We start from the raw sequence: 21,111 nt of genomic DNA on the forward strand, positions 1-21,111 counted from the left end.
AAATCCAATCCAAACCAATCCATGTAATTTTAATCGGTTTGGGTATCGGATTTTCTCAAAACCGAACCAAACTGGCCCGCGAACACCCCTAGATTTAATGGTTTCTTAATGGCTATGGCCTATGTATGTATAATGCTTTTGGTTTCTTAATTTAATTTCTAAATTTTTCATTAACTTAATTTAATATCTCTTGATACATCTCCTAAAAATTATTCTATACGAGAAATCTCCTATATCATTAGAATATTTAATAGTTTCTTAAATTATGAATAAATAAATAGATATTAAATTTATGAATTATTTTTTTATACAACAAAACCACCATTAAATAGGCAATTATGTAACAATTTCATTATCATCTAATTCTCATAACTTATAGATCTATTATAAATTTTATGACAAATAAATATATTAATAAAAACGTTTCATTATAATAAATTTAAATAATATATAACAACACATTTATACTTTTTTTTTTTGACAAATAGAAAATCAATTCATATCAAGAAGTAACAATTGTTCAATACAAAGAGGAATCATATGAAATAAACTACGCCTAGACCAAGAATCGGCCGCCTTAGCTATAGTGTGGGCAACCGTATTCGCTTGGCGTTTAACAAACTTCACCTCGAAGTTAGGAAAATTAAACAACAAACCATTAATAGACGAAATAATGCAACTAAACTCTGAGACACCTTGATGATTGCTATGGATAGCTTGAACCGTTCTTTGGGAGTCGCTTTCAAAGATAACATTTTGCACCTCCATATTGATGGCACTTTGAATGGCTTCTTTAAGAGCCAAAGCTTCCGCTTCAAGAATCGGATAATGCCCAAAATCCCAAGCTGCACCTGCACACATAAAGCTCCCCATATGATCTCTCATACACCAACCTCGGTTAGTAGTGCCTCGACGGTTATTATAACCCGCATCCACATTACATTTTGTACTTCCTTCCACCGGGGGCATCCACCTCATATTTGTAGTCCTATTTCCCACATTGGTACCATGCTTTTGCGCCTGAAACCACTCTTGCAAACTACACAACGCATTTAAGCCAAGTTTAGAATAATCATCCTTCTCATTGTTCCAAACCATATTGTTACGATTTCTCCACAAAATCTCAATCATTACCGCAACTCTACCCGCCGTCATACTATCCTCCTTACTACAAATATCAAGAATCAAGGATTTTACATCATGGAAAATTTGTAAGCGAGGGTCAATAATATGGGACAAACCTGTTATTTGCCAACAACGATTAGTAACATTGCAACCAAAGAACACATGCCACGAATCCTCCATCGTGTCCTCACAAAACGGGCAACTAATAGGACAAGAAACATGATACTATCGTAACCTTAGTCTCGTCGGGAGGCAATCACGACAAATCCGCCAAAGTAAATGTTTAGCTCTTGGAGGAGCCTTGACATTCCAAAGACTACACCAGTCGCCCTCCACCCCTCTTGAACCCGATCTCTCATGATCCTTTCTCCACAACCTGTATCCAGAACGAACACTATAGCACCCATTTTCCTCCTCTTTCCAATTCCATTTGTCCTCCTGCACTTCCGCAACTAAAGGGACCTGAAGAATGTCTTCCGCCGCTACATAATCAAATAACTCCCTAATCAACATAGAATTCCAAATTTTCTCAGTAGGAGATAAAAGATCATTAACCTACATACCATAAATACATTGTCGTTGCGGCCCATTCACTCTCCCTTCTTTTCTCCCCCGGAGCCAAGGTGAACCCATCACAGAAATGTTACTACCATCACCGATACTCCACCTACACCCAAGAGATAAGATATTACGAGCTTGCCAAATACTTCGCCAAACAAAGCTAGGATTATTACCAAGAGGAGCCTCAAAGAAAGTAGTTCTAGGGAAGTACCTTGCTTTAAAGATTCTGGAAGAAAGCGATTGAGGCATAGTTAGCAAATTCCAGCCCCTCTTAGCCACCATAGCCATATTAAAAGCCTTTAAATCACGAAAAGCAAGCCCACCTTCATTCTTAGTACCTGTAAGTCTATCCCACGCCATCCACTTAATACAATTAGGATTATTTCCTCCACCCCACCAAAAAGAGTTAAGCATCTTTTCAATATCGTTAACAATACCATCAGGAAGAATAAAAAGACTCATAATATAAGATGGAATAGACTGAAGCACCGACTTTATCATCACCTCTTTACCCGCTTTAGAAATCGGCCTACTTCTCCAAGCATTAATCTTCTTCCAAATTCTATCCTTCACATACCCAAAAGTGTCCTTCTTACTTCGACCTATAAGAGACGGAAGTCCCAATTAGGTACCAGTGTCCATGACATGCTTTAATTATATAACCAAACAACACATTTATACTTTAATTGAATGGTATGTTATAAATTATATAACCAAACAATTACTGAATTGCAACGTTACAATTTGAAAAATTATTATTGTCATTTATATTTATAAAAAAAAACTTTAACAATCTTTCAACTACTCCCATAATAACTGTAATAATATCAAATTTTAATAATAAATTTTTCTGTTATAATTTTTATTGATATACTTGCTCTAGGTGAGTATAAATATGACACTTTAGTTTCATATCTTCACTTTTGTGCTACTTTTCAAATTTGTATGATAATTTTTATCTTCTTTTTCTTACTTTATATACGTGTATTGAATATTAATTTTTTTCGTGGCAGGATAAAAGATTATTCATTTGCTAATGACACCTCATGTAAGTATTTAGATGTTTTTAACTCTAATATTTAGATTATTTAAACAATATTTAAACAAATTACATACATATTTATTTGTATAAAAATTCATATCGATTAACTTTTATAGATAGTAGTTTTTTTTGTGAAAAAGTTTAGGTGAGTTTTCCTTTGGGGGTTCACCATGGTAAGACAGACCTCAAGGATCAAAGAGCACTTAAGATGTACTTACAGATCATCCATCAAGGAGATCCTCACATTATCTGTGGGAGTTGAGCGCACGATCTCTCGGTGTACGAGCCAACTTATTACCAATGATTAAATATCGCACATCTGAAGTAAATATCACATATCAAAACTAAATGTCACGCCTTTATATTTTATATGATTCAAAATTATTCTAATTTTAAAATTATTCTTATACTTTTGATTTCAACAATGATCTAAAAAATAGTTTTTAGAATTCATTATGTATAAGTCTTATCAAAAACACCTTTGTAATGTATACTCATTTTGATACCAGTTTTAAAATTCTTCTTATCCTTTCAATTTTAATAAAAATTAAACATCATATTCACTTACGACTATAACACTTCTTAAACACAAAAACTTTAGTTTGTTTATACAACAAAAACAAAACTAAAAATAATACAATTATTATTAATTTATTTTATAATCTTTAAGTTGAGAAATAAGATAATCTATTTTTATTTTATTTTGTATTTTATTATGTGAAGAATGTTAATGGACAAATTCGATGGTGATGGTGTAAAAATGGATATTTTAATAAGAATATAGAAGTATATGCTTTTATGCGCAAGAATATTAAAGACATGTGCGATATTCTTTATGAAATACGTTAGAGATTAAAAGAGTTATAAATAAGTGGTTTAAAATATAATCATGGTAAATCAATCTTTTTATTTTCTTTTTCTTTTCATTTTTCCTCTATTCTTTTGTTTGGTATGGTAGATTTTCGGCCATTAAAAAAACTTTAAGTAGTTTTTCTATTATTTAAATTTCAAAATTTTATACAAATGATAATAATTTTAATATATAAGGTAGCAGATTATAAAAAATTCAAAAAAAAAATTAAATTTAAATGATTGAAAAATAAAATATTTGTTTGACAGAAAATTTGATATTTTCTTTTAAGTGTTTTTCAACGTTGCTTTAAGAAATTTGATAATATTGAACTATTAAAGTTTTTATACCTAATTATAATTATATTGTTGTCATGTTTTGAAGATCCTTAAAAATTAAAAAAAAGAAGCAAGTGACATAAAACATCACAAAATTCACATATTTATTAGTAAAATTATAATTTATCAAAATTATGAATTTTTTAAAAATAATAATCATATTTCAACATAAAAAATTCTTATAAATATATTATAATAAAAATCATACAACACATATACTTAACCTCAAAATACTATAAGTTTAACTTTTAGAAATTTTTATCAAAAAATTCTTAAAATTAATATTAAAATTTTGTGTTATTATATTAATAAAATTATGAATGATTCAACTTTTATGGTAAATAAAAGATAACATTATATAATAGAATAATATTAATAAAAGGCGTCTTGAAGTGATGTAATTGTTATAAATTAACACTAATAATATAATTTATCATGTTAATTAAAAACTGAATATCAACTTTTAATAAATATCATAATGTTTCAATACTAAAATACCCGTGCATCGCACGGGTGAACAATCTAGTTGTTTCTAACAATAAGGGTTTAGGTTTGTATCCATCCAAATTTTTTTAACACGATTTATGAAGCAATATGCATTTAATTCAATAAGCAAACTAGAAAAAATGAAATGGTAGAATGTTAAGAAATGAATATAGTGATACTGGTATAAAATCTTCTAGTGGTTGAGTTTGCAAATGTTTCTTTCTAGTGACAATAAGCTTCTTTTTGGGCCATTCTCTGGATGATAGGGCTAAGACTATGGGTTGTTTGGTTGTAAAAGAGGTGGAGAAGAAAAGTATTTTTTTTATTTGAAAATTCTTTCTCGACAAATTAGGGATTAACTTATGCTTGTACTTTGATTGGCTTTAGAAGCTTGACCTCTTCATTAACTTATAGCAAATCAAATGTTCGCCTGATTTTGAGGTAGGTTAGTGGATTATGTTATTTAGTGTTTCAGTCGGTGGATTTTAATATGTTGATGGTGGTTCGGGCGGTAAAAACTCTAACTTGAATCATAAGCGGTCGGTCTTTATCTTCTTGAGCCCTTCTTCTTGTCTTTTTGTAAGTTTTTTTTTTCTTTTTCTGTTGGTTGTGATATTTTCTAAATATTACATAATCAATTTTAATATAAATCAATTTTTCAAAGATATTAAAATACTTACTAGAACAAAAAAAATTACAAAAATTAAAACCAAATAATAATTATACTCACATGACCATTTAGATATTTAATGTAAATAAAGTATTTTCTCTGTCCTAAAATAAAAATGTCATATTTGTAAAAATTATTTGTCTCATTTAATTTTCAATACAATTTTTTGTTTTTATCTTTCAATCGTACCCTCTAATTAATAATTCTTATTTATTATTTCTCTCACATTATATTAATGGTGATAAGAATACACCAATAATAAATAAGAATAATTTGATAAAATTATTATTCTCTCTTTTATTTATTACAATTTTTTTAATCTCTATATGAAAGTGTCAACTATGACACTTATTTTAAAACGGAGGGAGTATTATTAACTACGCGTGGATATCATGTTGAATGTGTCGTGTGCTTACTTTTCAACGGATGAAGATGCTTATGAGTTAAAAACAATTGGAAGTACTCGGTGCAAGCCACAACCATAAAAGTATAAATCAAGGAGGATTATGCTTCATTGGTTATTACTTATCCACATACACCTAAATTAAGATCGAAATGGCGGTGAAGAAAAATAGTCATCCATTTATGATATTCATTGTTACATGTTGGTGTCTAAGTCTGTTGTTGGGTGGAATGGCACATATTAGAAACGAGAGTACTGTAGTGAAAGTTGGAGCTGTACTTGATATTAGCAATGGAACTGTTGGGAAGATAGGATTGAGCTGCATCAACATGGCACTCTCAGATTTCTATCATTCTCATTCTCACTACAAAACTAGAATTCAAATCATCGTCAGGGACTCTCATAGGGACATCGTCACTGCAGCTGAACAAGGTAATTATTACTTACTATTACTAATTGCACCTTTTCATTTTGCATGCATATAAACTATAGTATTTTTAATCAAAAATTAAGATAAGATTAATTTATATTTTATTTCTTAAGATTTATTTAAGAGTTTAGTTTAATAATTTGATTATAAACAAAGATTAAATTTGATTTAAAATTAATATTGAATAAAATTTAAAACCATAAATAATTTTAGTTATATATATTATCAGGCAACAAAAGATAATATCATAACTAAAACAACCCTATAAAAAAAGTTAAAAGTTTTGTAGTCTTAAGGTATTCAACCCATGACCCTGCACATGAATCCAAGAGTGCCTACAACTAGGGCAATTTGTTTTTTATGTTTTCTTTTCTCCTCAACAGTATATATAGTTGACATTTATTTAAAAAATTAAAATTACATGAGAATTAATATAAATAAAATCTATTTATTATTATTACATGAGTACTATTTTGCATATGTACTATTTAGTCCAAAATAAATACATTAATATTAGATAGTAAATATTTCAAAAATTAAAACGTTATTTAACAAACAATATTTTAATATTTATTATTTAAAAACTAAAAATAATAAAATAATAATAAATTAAAACTAATTGAAATATTAGTTCATTTTAATAATTAAAAGTAAATATATTATTTCAGTTTATTAAAATATAAAATAATTAAAATATTAAACGTAATTATTTTTTTAATAAATTGAAACATAAATATAATTTTTAATAAATTGAAATATTAAATATTTAATATATATAATAATCGAATATTATATTCTATAAATATCAAAATATAATAAACTGAAAGTAAATAAAATATATTTAATAAACTGAAAGTAAATAAAATTCATATTAATAAACTGAAAATAAATTAAACGTAAATACATATTGAAATATATAAATATGTATTAATTATTTTTAAATAAATTTTTTTAAGTAAATATATTTAAATTTATTTTATTTTATTTACTATCAGTTTATTATTAATGAAATCAAGAAACATATTTTTCATATTTAGTAGTTTCATTTTATTTAATAATTTGATATTTGATAATTTTAATTATTTTATTAAATATTTTTAACACTTTCAGTTTTATGTAATAATAATTATTAAATATTAAAATAATGAATGTTAAACACTTTTAATTTGATTTATATTTTTAGTTTATTATAATTTTATAATTTTCAGTTTTTAAATAATAAATATTAAGATAATATTTGTTTAATAATTGTTTAATTTTTAATTTCAATTTAGTTATAATATACTATGTAAAGTAACGTTTTTATTTTTGGAATATATACTATATAATATTAAAAAGTATTCATTTTGGAATAAATAGTACACAATTAACCCTAACATTTAAAGATTCTCTCATTTTAAATCTTCGTCAGATCCAGTCATAATGACGTGCAAAATACGTTGGAAGTGGGAGTTGAACCCACTCCCTTCCATAAGAATTCCTTGCGCCTAACCACTAGGCTGGACAGATAATTTTGTTAATCAATTACTTTGGATAATATATATTATTAACGTTATTAAATTAATTTGAATGATATATAAGTTATACTATATAAATACTATATAAGTATATATTGAACATAAACTATATAAGTATAAATGTTAACGTTAAATTAATTTACTATATATATATACTATTGAACATAAACGTTAACGTTAAATTAATACTATATATATACTATATAAGTATTTTGTTATTCAAATACTTTGAATGATATATACTATATATACTATTCAAATTAATTTATTTTACTGTTAATGTTATTAATTAATATTTGTTTATATTAATTTAATTTAGTTTATATTTTCTAATTAATATTAGTTTAATTTAATTTAACGTTTATGATTATTTAATTTAATTTATTTAATATTATTTTACTATTAACATTATATTTAAGTTAATTAATTTAATTTATATTAACGTTATATTTAAACAATTTATATTAATATTAATATTTAATTTAATTTACTATTAACGTTATTAATTAATATTAAAAAAATAGCAACAGTAAAATATAAACTAAAATAGTAATAATTATAACAAAAATATAACGTTATTGTTTAAATTAATATAAAATATTTAAATTAAATTAATTAACTTAAATATAACGTTAATAGTAAAATAATGTTAAATTAAATTAAACTAATATTAATTAGAAAATATAAACTAAATTAAATTAATATAACTAGTATATAATTAGTTGTATATAATTATTAAATGCAAATAATAAGTTGAATACTATAAGAATAATTAAATGTAAACATATATCAGCTTTGAACCTGCAGCCTAGTGGTTAGGTGCTAGGCTGCAGGTTCAAAGCTGATATATGTTTACATTTAATTATTCTTATAGTATTCAACTTATTATTTGCATTTAATAATTATATACAACTAATTATATACTAGTTATATTAATTTAATTTAGTTTATATTTTCTAATTAATATTAGTTTAATTTAATTTAACATTATTTTACTACCAATATGAATCCTTTTAAAGTTAAATGATCAAAATGAATCCTTAGGGATGTTGAGCCACTAAAATACGAAATACATAAAATATAAAATAAAATAAATGATAAAAATATGCGTACAATAGTTACTTTGATTGTTGTGTTTTGAAATGATTACAAAGTCTAATATATATAGGCGAATACTAGTTGTATTGGACATATTGTGGTGGTCAAAGAGTTTAACCTTGTTCGACAGTTCACACATGTAATGTGTGAATCCCCTTTTATAGGTAGTTGTTGGGGCCATGTTTGGTTTAATTTATTCTATTATGTGGCATGTTATGTTGATCTTATCCATACATGCATAACTTTCTTCTACTCAGGGTTCCATAATATCTGGTCTATTTTGTTAAAACATTATCAACAGAAAAATGATTTTAAGGCCACCTTATTTAGTTCTATTGTATTCATATTGAGTACAAAATCTTTGCAACCATGATTGATCTAATAGATTTGAGAAAGATTCAATTGACTCATGTTTAACTGTGATCAAACTCGTCTGATTCGCATTCAACAAAGAGGATTTCATATATCTATTAATCACATGTCTTGTCGATTTTGACTGACATGTTCAATTTCATGCCATTTGCTAGACTTACCATCCATGTTTTTCTTGATTAAATCAATGAAGATTCAATTGATTGCCTCGACTTTCCCATAGGCTTGAGTGTAGTAAGGAAAATATGATGGTTTTTATTCCCAATTTGTCTATGAAGGCAACCACTTGATCGGTACTGAACATTGTTCCTTGGTTAGTCGTAATTTTTACAATGTTACTAAAGCTATAAATATTTTGATGTAGTATGAAATTGGTAGTCACAATTTTCCTTACATCTATCTTCGACTGTGCCTCTTAAATGAGGCCAAATATATTTTAAAAATTATGCTCATAAGACATCCAATTAATGTCCAAGGCTTGAATACATGATAGAATAATTTGACATGTGTTTTTTTATTGGACCGTGAAGCTGACCCATGCTTTTTGTATTGGATCACATAAAATACATGGTTCACATCTGTTATCATATTTGAAGAAACTAGCCATTATGATTAGGCAATAGTATCCATAAAGATGGGTTAACCACTTCATCTTGGGATCTATTTTATGGGATCCACAAAGTCCTTTGTGAACCTCAACCATAATTACGAGAGATTTTGCATTTCTCTCACTATGAAGGAGAAAACCATTGCTCATCTCTTATAGAATTTTTTTATCCACTAAAAGTGCCATCTACTTTAACTAAAAGCCGACTGGAATAGACAATTCCTTTAAACAGTCATATAACTCTTTTATTCACGAATCAACCACTTCAATAAATCCTTCCATAGGATATTGTCTATGTATAAGTTTGGGAGATGGTTCTTTATATTTGGAAGCATGTTGCACTAAGTGATTAACTTCACCATTTATCTGTATGGGGTACAAGTAGAACTATTATGTTCACAAACATTCATATAAATTTGTTAGCCATTTCACAAATTCTTTGGAGGTTTGAATCCAATCATTTGTATTGCTTAGTGATTTTCTTGACCATCATTTTGCAAATCACCATTGACCTGAATATGCTCATACTCAAAGAGCATATTTTCCAATATATTAACTCATGTAATCACTAACTCATATTGGACTTGATTACTAGAGAACTTAGGATCTAAAATTCAAATTCCTTCCTTACGGGTTGATGATGATGAAGGGAAATCATGATATAAAATGCAACGGAAAATAAAAATTCCCCTCAGTTGATCCTTACAAATGGACATGATCAACGATAAAATATTTACCTCTTGTTGAGATTAATCGTTAATGTAGAATCCAGAGAAATATCACGAGTGTTGAACAAAGAGCAATGCCTATACTTACTCCACATAAACAGAGTTCCTTCAATCTCAGTGCTAGCTGCTACGTATGAAAACTTTGAGAGAAAGAGATAGTGTAGTTAGGGTTTCACAAATCTAATTTGGTCAGCAACAAATATTTCAGCACAAGGGTTCTATTTATTTAACAACTTGTGTGGACGGCAAGCTGAACAAGCCCAATAAGCACACCATACCTTACAATTTATTATATTTCACTTAGGTGCATCATATCTTACAGTAGTATTTTACTTAAGTACTTTGTACCTTACGATGTTCCTTATTTCACTTAAGTACAATGTACCTTATTGTTTTCTCCATATTCCACTTAAGTACACGGTACCTTATGATGTTCCATATTACACTTAAGCATCTTACCTTATGGTATATCATGTTTCTCTAAATAACACCAGTGCATTACGAGACCACACAACTGAATAAGCTTCACTTGTTTATTTTTCCTCCTCAATCTTTCCTTATATGTATGACATTGTAGGTTCCCGTGACGTTGACATATATATACAAATCACATATTTAATATAATTAACAACAAGCAGTATCTAGCAACAAATCACTGCTACCTAAGTCACAAAAATGTTACGTGATTTGAAAAATCTTGATGTGATAATGTTTATGTGTACAATTATCCTTTTGCCTTTATGTTTATATTGAACACAAGGCATAGACCATGTCACTCTTGTCTAGTTCAATATTGGACAATTTTTATCTAGGACACTAATGTCCCTCACCATGATTTGTGGACATCTTTAAGTTTATCCTACTACAAATATTGTTTGGTCAATAATAAAGTACTCAACTTCACATCTAGGGTCTATAGAGGTTGAGGTTGAAGGAAGGTATACACCACTACCCTCATGAGAATAACTTATGACACATAAGTAACATTATACGTTGTATTCTCATAGTAGATTAATCTAGTATTTATATCAATCCTAATATCATACCTATATATGTGAAGACTTGATAACTCTTTATTCATGATTCATGAGATGTAATCATCAATATACCCATATAAATTTCTCACTTCGTAATAAGCTCGTCAATAGACACTTTAAGAATAACGTCCCTACATCTAATGTGATCTCATGGTTAAGTCACACTTAATGTTTTATTATCAGTTCAGAGAGGTTTGTCTATCTATTAATCACTTGTCTTATTTATTTTGTCTTGACATGTTCTTCAATTTTTTAGGGCTAAACATTAAGTTTGAAGTCATGGTATAACATTTTGGATTTTAATTTAACATCAATGTAAATTTAGTCTACACTAACATTGTATGTTCCTTTTTTCTTAATAAAATTGATAATAACTATATTTGTAATGAACAGTTCGTGATCTCATAACAAATGAAAAAGTGCAAGCCATCATTGGACCAACAACAACAATGGAAGCAAATTATGTGATTCAACTTGGAGAGAAAGAACAAGTTCCCATTGTAACATTTTCTGCAACAAGTCCTTCACTTGCATCACTTCAAAGTCCATATTTTTTCCAAATATCACAAACCGATTCAGCTCAGGTGAATGCCATCACCTCAATTATTCAAGCTTTTGGTTGGAAACAAGTAGTCCCCATTTATGTTGAAAATAGTTTTGGTGAAGGACTCATTCCCTATTTAACCAATGTTCTTCAACAAGAAAATATTCAAGTTCCTTATCTTAGTGCAATTTCTCTTTCAGCCACAGATGATATTATCACTCAAAAGCTTTATAAAATAATGACTACGATACCAACTAGAGTATTTATTGTGCACATGTCACCAACTCTTGGATCTAAACTTTTTACCTTAGCAAACAAAATTGGGATGATGGGTGAAGGCTATGTTTGGATAGTAACTGATGGTATGACTAACTTATTCAATTCTTTGAATTTTTCTGAGAGGGAATCAATGGAAGGAGTAATTGGTGTTAGGACTTACATTCCAAGAACAAAAAAGCTAGATGATTTTAGTAAAAGATGGAAACGAAAATTTATAAGTGACAATCCAACACTTGTTGACACAAATTTGAACATTTTTGGTATATGGGCTTATGATGTAGCAATCGCATTAGCAATGGCTATTGAGAGAGTTGGTTTTACAAAAAATGGTGAGAAATTGAGTGAAGCTTTGTTGAACATTAGATTTAATGGTCTCAGTGGTGATTTTAATGTGGTTGAGGGGAAGTTACAAACATCAATATATGAGATAATTAATATGTTTGGTGATGGTGAAAAGAGGGTTGGTTTTTGGACACTACATAATGGGTTGTCTAAGAGTTTAAACACAAAAGGCCTAATAAGCAATAATAGCATATATTCTAGTTCTCAAAATGATCTTGGATCAATCATATGGCCAGGGGATATGTCCTCTATTCCAAAGGGATGGGAAATTCCAACTATTATTGGGAAGAAACTGAGGATAGGAGTTCCTTTACAAAAAAATCATAACCACACTGACTTTGTGGAAGCAACATTTGATCATAGTACCAACTCAATAAAAGTCACAGGTTTTTCCATTGATGTCTTCAAAGCTGCGGTAGAAATTTACCCCTTACCATATTATGAATTTGTTCCATTTACAATGCCTGATGGTCAGAACAAGATAGGAACCTACGAGGAGATGATCATTCAACTTTATCACGGGGTATGTACTCTTTTTCATATATTCCTTTTCAACAACCCTCTCATAAAGGTGAATGTTTATTATGGATTTTTAGGTTTTTTTTTATAATACAATTTTTTAAAATTTTTTGGATGAACTCAAAAACTATATTAGAAGAAGATTTTGATTTTTTTTTTATAAAATTACATAAATTCTTCAATTATAATTTACGTTATTACAATATTTTAAAAATAAAATAATATTAATAATAAATATTTATCTATTATTCTATAAAATATATCATTTTAAAAAAATATGAAATATTTTTTAATTGTTTTTCTCTAATTCCCTCCTCTCAAAGGCTTTGCTTTCCCTCCCTTTCAAACTCGCGAAGAGAACTTGATAATATTAAAATTTCTACTAATATTATATATATTCCTAGATATTAAATCGTCTTTATAAAATCACATGAATTAAAAAATTGATGGAACTATTGGATTTATTGATAATTTATATTAATGGATGGTACTTGCAAACGCTCTGACCTTCAAGCTAGTAGCTATTAGAGGCAGTAGTGATTTTTAGGGTTATAAAAAGTGTACCTTGAGTGTTGGTAGTGTTAGGCTTATATAGCCTTGTAGTTGTGATATTGTTCAACGCAAATCCGTTACTAGAGCACCTCTTCCAAGCAATGATTGATACCAGACGGCAAAGGAGAGACCAACTTGCAATAAGATTCCTAGACCTATACTAGACGATGGTCTTGAAGTTGTTCTGCTCGATGATAATTCCGTCTGGTCGGTAAAGATAGGATCCTAGCTTCTTTCTGAAGTAAAGTCCGTATTTATCAAATGATTCCGGGCGAACACAAATCATTTCACTATATCCCCACACGAGATCTCGACTTTGAACCTATGGTGGTCTGTCATCAATTAAAAGTTGAACCTAACACCCGATTCGTATCTCAACGAAGAAGGAGGCAATCCTCGAATAAAGCCAAAGCTACCATTAGCAAAATGAACGACATGTTAGACAAAAATTTCATTTTTGTGGTGAAATACCTAGAGTGTATTTCCAATGCCGTATTGGTTAAGAAAGCCTCACGAAGGTGGAGGATTTATGTATACTATAATGATCTCAATAAAGCATCCCCGAAGGACTCATGCCCGCTGCCGAATATCGACAAACATGCAGATAACTCGACAGAATACAAACTACTATCATTCATGGATGATTAATCTTGGTATTACTAGATATCTATGATCGGACCCGACAGAAAGAATATGAACTTCATAACCGAGCAAGCTAATTACCAACACAATGTCATGCCTTTTAGATTGAAGAATATGGGCGTGACATATCAAAGGATGATGAATAAGGTCTTTTGGGAAGATAAGGTGAGACACTGAAAGTATACATGGACGATATGATTGTAATGTATGGTCAATAAGAGTTCCATGATCAACACCTCTAGTGGGTGTTCAAAAGAGTTTGACAATATAACATGAAGCTCAATCAATTGAAGTATTTGGAGTGAGAGCAGAAAATTTCTTGGATTTCTACTTAACAGAGAGGAAAATTGAAGCCAACCCTGACAAGTGTAAAATGGTGGTTCAGACGAATGCCCTAACCTTGAAGAAGGAGGTTTAGAAGTTGAACGATATGCTAATTGCTTTAAACATGTTCATTTTAAAATCCACCCAACATTAATTTATTTTCTATATGTTGTTGAGGAAAGAGGTGAAGATCGAATGAACACATGAATTTGAAAGAGCATTTAAGTCACTCAGGAAAGCACTAGCCAAACCATCAGTAATCACACGACCACTTCTTGGAGAAACCTTATCTCGAAGTCTCGAAGGAAATGGCAAGTGATGTCCTGATTTGAGAACTAGATTCTAACTAAATTCTGATGTACTTCATATCGACGGCTCTAGCAGGATCGTATACACGCTACCAGGAGATAGAGAAAGTGGATTTGGCTTTGGTAACCGCGCCGAGAAAGCTTTGAAGGTACTTCCCTGCACATTCTATAATTGTTTAAACAAACATGCCTATGAAGCAAGCACTTAATCGTTCGAATTTGGTTGTGGGTTAGACAAAATGGTCTATCGAATTATCGAAGTTCAAAGTATATTTTGAATATAGGAAGGCATGAAAGCCCAACTATTCGTCGATTTCTTAGCCGAAATGACTTCCATCCCAGTGGAGCCAGTTGATACTTGGATAATATTCATGGACGTATCATCTAAGAGCCGTGGAAGTAGAGTCAATGTGATTATAGACGAGTTCTAAGTTGGCCGTCTCCTAGATCAGATGAAAGGCTCATGATAAAGACCAGTTACTACAACTACACTTCAGGCTAGCTAAATAGAAGTTAGAGAGGTTCAAAACGTATGAGATTGGTCATGTTCCTTGGGAGGAGAACACTTGGGTCGACGTACTCTACAGGTTAGCAAGCACAAGAAGCCCTAAAATTAATCATTCTTTTGTCTAGGAAACTATGAAAGCTTTGAGAATTAAAGCTCTGAAGGACATAGAGTCGGCCATAACAATGTCGACCCCCCCTCTTGGATGTCTCAAATTCGAGTGTATATTGAACCATGGGTTCTCTTGTATGACCCAGTCAAGGCTATCTTGGTAAAAAGAAGATATGGTTTTTATACTATGATTGAAGGAATATTATATAAAAGAGGCATATCTAACCTTGTGTTAAGATTCTAAGAGAAGGAGGAAGCCGCCTACGTGCTCTTGGAAACAGGAGGCTAGAAAAACTAACACATTTCTACACTACTCACGCACCTTTCTTTACGAGCTAGCTACTCCAAGAGTGTAGGTAGTGGAGCGCAAGAGACATCCACCTCAATCTAGGTCATAATCTAGGCGCAAGGACGAGGGCTCATCCTTTGAGAACAAAAAATTTTGAGAACAAATTTCAAAGAATCATATAGTGCTCGAACATTAGGAACAAACAACACGAGCTGGTTCATAATATCTTGAGGGCGGTTTCATCCATACCGTCATCTCAAAGATCTAGCAGCTACTTGTCAAAATTGGCTACATCCTCTAGAAAAGTATGTAGTTCCATCGAGTGGGCAATTTCCTCCTCTTTAAGCTCCGTTCCAGCAACCAAGATACTCAAGGACGAAGCCTTCAGGGAAAGCTCTACTTCTGGAGGATCCTTATTTTCCTATTTAAGCAAGGCCTCAAGTTCAGCCACCCGATCGACCAAGGTAATAAGAGACTCGTGTAAGTACACCTCGTCCAAGAAAGGAGTGTTAGGAAATCCAGCGGAGTTGAGTGTACCAACAGGACCAATACTCTAGAACCACAAGATAGAGAGAGATAGAGATATATATAGAGAGAGAGACGCCACATCTCAATCTAAAATGTTAATGTGTTACGTAAATGAGTCATCTCTCTTATAAATCCAACATTCCACCCATTCTTAGACAATATGGGACTTTAATCATTCACACTTGTACCCAACATTCTTCTCCACAAGTATGAGTCCCGCACATCCTATAACAGGATCCTACATCGGATCTATATCTCGCTCCCCCACAAAGCCGAATCACGACTCTGATACCACTATTAAAGAGTATGGGAGAGTCAGGAGCACCAACGGGACCAATGCTCCAGGACCACGAGAGAGAGAGAGAGAGAGAAAGAAGCCACATCTTAACCTAAAACCTTAAGGTGTTAGGTAAAGGGGTCATCTCTCTTATAAATCCAACATTCCACCCATTCATAGGCAATGGGTGACTTTAATCACTCACACTTGCACTCAACAAGAAGAAATTCGATCCAAGCATTGGTGGAGCCTATACAACTCTTCCTAAAAAACTCAACCTCTCGAGAAGGGGCATCAATTAAATTCATGATGGAAGTCTTCCATAACATTTGAAAGGTTGGCACTGCCAGCAACCCCGACTTGCCTGTTTCAGAGAGGTTGCGTAAATGAGAATAATATTTAGCGGTTACACATGCCTTTATCAATGAAGTAGTCTGAGGCACTCGAACAACGAATATTGGGGACAATTGGAGGGGAGGATTCCCAAAATTGGCCCACAAAACCTCGTCTTCTTAGCGGTATTTCCTCAAGCAGACGCCTTGCCATAATCTTTTTTGGCCCCATCCAAAGCGGAAGGCCTATCATTGTTTTTCTTACTTTGTCACTAGAAGGGCAGCCGAGTAGCTTCTAAATGCATAAGGATTCCCTCCTCATATAAATAATCTCCACCCTCGCTTATGGGCTGAGTAGGGTTTTCAAATGGAGTAAGGTTAACCGAAAGCTGGAAACCTTCTTCTCTCTCTATCTTGATCTCATCTGAAACAGAAAAAAATTGACGGGGTAAGTGCAATAAAGGTCAACTTCAAATGAAAATAAAACATAGAAAAATCAAATACCAAATATATTTTCCCTCACCCTCAACAAACTTTGCGCCTGCAAAATCCCTATAAATGGTTGCCTTGTTAGAAATTGAAAGTAAGATCGCCTTCATAGATTTCTCCTCATAAGTAACGGAGATGTACGAGACTGAGTAAGAGCTATCCTTCTCATCAATGTGGTCCGGAAATCACAACCTTCTAGCGTTATTAGTACAACTAACCGGCCGCGAGGAAGAAGCTAAAAAATTATAAAATTCCACAACGTCACTCATCAAATTGCCCTCTTCATTGGAAGAATCCAACCCCGACCATGAGTTACCATTGTGAGTGTTCGGGGTAGGGAAGGGAAATTTAATTCCATTGAAGATGTCTACGGGTTTGGTATTCTAAACTCCCGCAAACGATGAAGACTCATCACTAGCAAGCTCAATAGCATTGCTTATAGGTACATCTCTTAGGTTAACCATAACATCTCACGAGAAAAAGACGATAATGTACTTTGAAAAGAGGATGAAGAGAGAAGAACGACCCACAAACAATGAAGCAATAAAAGGTTTAAGGCGCCAGAGCAAGTAAACAAGACAGTGAACCTAAGAGGAGAGAGCAAACTTTGAAAAAAATGAAGCAAAATAGGCACTTGATCAGGAGCCATCCTTTTATAAGGAAATTAGTCGCAAATCAACAGTCCATATTAGAAGTTAAAGGAAATCTAAAGGGAGTGAAGTGGCCTTTTTGTAAGAAGCATTGATGATTCAAATGTACTCGAAGCCACACCCTAACCTAAAGACCTAGAGCCATGTGCTTAAAGGGAGTAACAAAACGTCTCAATGATGAGAAAGTATTTAATGCACATGTTTTCCACTATTCTAATAGTTGTCCCACAAACTTCTTGCGTCTCTCTATGGTCGGACATGAACATCAGAGGTTGACCAGAAATCCAAAAGACTTCCTGATTAATATATGTCAAACAAGTCAAGGGGAGACTATTTAGGACCGACCAAAGACCCAATAAAGGGTCCAATTACACACAAGGCCAATCAAGATTATCAAACGCATATAGTCACCTCACGTGAGATTCAATGTACACTTTTCTGATCTCTACTTTTCAAAATACTCATCTTGAACTTTGTAACTGACATGAGTATTGGAGTGCTAACCTTGCAGGTCCACCCTATACCACCTTGCCGAAGATCGGCACTACTAATTCTAGAATCCTACGTCATCGACCAACATTAATTTTAATTTAATAATGGAACAATAATAATTATAAATAATTAATATAATTAAAAATATGAAGAAGATCTTATAATAAATTACTCTGAAGAGGGTAACATAAAAAATATTAGTATTGGGAAAGGATTCCCCCCTTGAAAATTCCATGTGGTATAATTCTAAATATAATAAGAAAGGAGAGATAAAATTTTAGAGAAATGATATCCTTACACCAAATCATACACCTACACCCATTACATTGTTTACAAATACGTGAATAGTGTATTTTTTATTATTTTAATTTTTTGATTTTTAAAAAAATTAATTTAGTTAATGAAATATCAAAACTTGGTTAATATAGTTTAGAGTTTGGTTAATATATATCTGACATAAAAAAATAGTTTTAAGTTATAAATTAAAGTTGGTTAATTGAGTATTATAAATTGGTTAATATAGTTCAGAATTTGATTATCGAGTGTTCTGATATTAAATCTTACGTAGTAAATTAACTTTGGTTAATATTAAGTATAAAGTTGGTTAATACAAATCATAACTTGGTCAATGAGTTCTTAAACATAAAAAAAAAATTTTAATAGTGAAATAAAGTTGGATAATACATTTATAATTTAGTGTCAGAACATCGTCAATAATATGTATTTTATTGGTTAATGTAGTAGTGAAAATGATTAATAAATTATAACATAAAATAAGTGATTAATATCGTACATTTTTGTGATTAATACAATTGTGAAATTTGTGAGGTTATAGTGTATCAGTGTATGTATTTGGTGTAGGATAGATTGTAAGAATATGATTGCTGAAAACTTTAATATTGAGGATTAGAACTGCTCCTCTCAAACATATCCCATCAGTGTGTGGGATAACTTTTTTGAAAACCTTTGGCACATAGGCAGCTTGCAATGCTTACTTTCTCTATTTGGATTGACAGAAATATGATGCGGTAGTGGGGGATATAACAATCCTTGCAAACAGATCCAACTATGTTGATTTCACAATGCCCTACACAGAATCTGGTGTAACAATGGTTGTTTCAATGAAAGACAACAGGAAGAAAAATGCATGGGCCTTTTTGAAGCCATTGACATGGCAACTTTGGGTAACAACAGCTTGTTCATTTTTATTCATTGGATTTGTTGTTTGGGTTCTTGAACATAGAATAAACAACGATTTTAGAGGACCACCCTCTCATCAAATTGGCACAAGCTTATGGTTTTCCTTCTCAACTATGGTTTATGCTCATAGTAAGTCTCATCTACTCATCACACAAACGTGCACGCATACACGCGCTAAAACTATTATGACCCTTATTGCTAACTATCTCATTTTGATGACAGGAGAGAAAGTGGTGAGCAACTTGGGTAGATTTGTGGTGGTTGTATGGGTTTTTGTTGTTCTAATTGTGGTTCAAAGTTACACCGCAAGTTTGGCTTCACTCTTAACAGTTGAACATCTAACCCCAGCTATTACAGATGTTAACCAACTTCTAAAGAATAAGATGAATGTTGGCTATCCCAAACGTTCTTTTGTTTATGGAATCTTGAAGGGCTTAAGTTTTCCAGATTATCAGCTCATTCCTTATCATTCAGCTGAAGAATGCAATGAGCTTTTCATAAAAGGAAGTGAAAATGGTGGCATTGATGCTGCATTTGATGAAGTTCCCTATGTTAAGGTCTTTCTTGCAACCTATAGTTGTTCAAAGTATGTCATGGTTGAACCAAGATTTAAGACAGGTGGTTTTGGCTACGTAAGTTGTGTTATCTCTCTCTCTCTCTCTCGCTCTCTCTTATATATATTTCTGATTGGGAGTAGTAAAATGACTTCTGTGGGGTGAATTCGTAGGCATTCCCAAAAGGTTCACCTTATGTAGCTGGCATTTCAAGGGCAATCCTAAACATAACTCAAGGAGACAAAATGCGAAAACTTGAGAATGCATGGTTCAAAGAAGTTAGCTGTACTCAAGATTCTTATGCAAATATTTCCTTTAGCAACAGTCTTGGACTTGAAAGCTTTTGGGGTCTTTTTCTCATTGCAGGAGTTGCTTCCCTACTAGCACTCCTAATCTTTGTTGTCACGTTTTTACATCAGCACAAACATATTTGGTTAAACAATGATCAAAGTGCTTCAATATGGCGAATAATTCGTGTTTTGGCAAGGATATTTGATCAAAGAGACTTGGATTGTCACATATTCAAAAAAAGTGGAAATGGGAATCGAAATATTAGTCCTCGTGATGTTGACTCAGAAGCAGATGAGGCCTCTCCAGGCAGAGACTGTGCACCTAGTCCATCTAGTCAAGCTGAATCAAATGTTCCCATCGATGATGAAGATTTTTGTCAAAACACAGAAATGGATGCAGTGCAAATTGCTATACCAGAAGGTGCCTCTGATGACAACTGTGAAATTAACTCCCAAGAAACATGACATTATCTATAGTTGTAACATTAAGCTCCTACTTATTGTATTGATACAAATAAGTTTTATCTGACAGTTACGATAGCTCATAATGATATATATAACTGTGCATGCACTTGCGAATGATGAAAACGCGATACATTCATTACAAAATTTCCTTAACT

At 31.4% G+C, this 21,111-nt stretch overlaps 2 protein-coding genes across 2 annotated transcripts; one reads left to right on the forward strand and one right to left on the reverse strand.

Annotated features, from left to right (window-relative positions):
- Positions 1 to 492: 492 nt before the first annotated feature.
- Positions 493 to 2,148, reverse strand: LOC131657726 (uncharacterized). Its single transcript, XM_058927092.1, has 4 exons — positions 1,898 to 2,148; positions 1,689 to 1,792; positions 1,386 to 1,607; positions 493 to 1,241 (listed from the first exon to the last, which is right to left on the reverse strand). Exons 1-4 carry the CDS (start codon positions 2,146 to 2,148, stop codon positions 493 to 495), a joined length of 1,326 nt encoding a protein of 441 aa, XP_058783075.1.
- A 3,466-nt stretch (positions 2,149 to 5,614) lies between these two features.
- LOC131660687 (glutamate receptor 2.7-like) lies at positions 5,615 to 21,078 on the forward strand. Its single transcript, XM_058929975.1, has 5 exons — positions 5,615 to 5,907; positions 11,658 to 12,952; positions 19,464 to 19,776; positions 19,870 to 20,279; positions 20,375 to 21,078. The coding sequence occupies exons 1-5, from the start codon at positions 5,628 to 5,630 to the stop codon at positions 20,954 to 20,956; spliced, it is 2,880 nt and encodes a 959-aa protein (XP_058785958.1). The 5' UTR covers positions 5,615 to 5,627; the 3' UTR covers positions 20,957 to 21,078.
- The last annotated feature ends 33 nt before the right edge of the window (positions 21,079 to 21,111 follow it).

This window comes from Vicia villosa, linkage group LG3 (genome assembly GCF_029867415.1).
Source record: "Vicia villosa cultivar HV-30 ecotype Madison, WI linkage group LG3, Vvil1.0, whole genome shotgun sequence".
Classification (NCBI taxonomy): Eukaryota; Viridiplantae; Streptophyta; class Magnoliopsida; order Fabales; family Fabaceae; genus Vicia; species Vicia villosa.

Coding starts and splice junctions, on each gene's coding strand:
- LOC131657726 (XM_058927092.1), bottom strand. CDS start 2,148: ATGAGTCTTTTTATTCTTCCTGATGGTATTGTTAACGATATTGAAAAG. Junction 1,793..1,897: donor TCCAGAATCTTTAAAGCAAG/GTACTTCCCTAG, acceptor TCTTGGGTGTAG/GTGGAGTATCGGTGATGGTA. Junction 1,242..1,385: donor TTTACTTTGGCGGATTTGTC/GTGATTGCCTCC, acceptor GGCAAATAACAG/GTTTGTCCCATATTATTGAC.
- LOC131660687 (XM_058929975.1), top strand. CDS start 5,628: ATGGCGGTGAAGAAAAATAGTCATCCATTTATGATATTCATTGTTACA. Junction 12,953..19,463: donor TCATTCAACTTTATCACGGG/GTATGTACTCTT, acceptor TTGGATTGACAG/AAATATGATGCGGTAGTGGG. Junction 19,777..19,869: donor AACTATGGTTTATGCTCATA/GTAAGTCTCATC, acceptor TTTTGATGACAG/GAGAGAAAGTGGTGAGCAAC.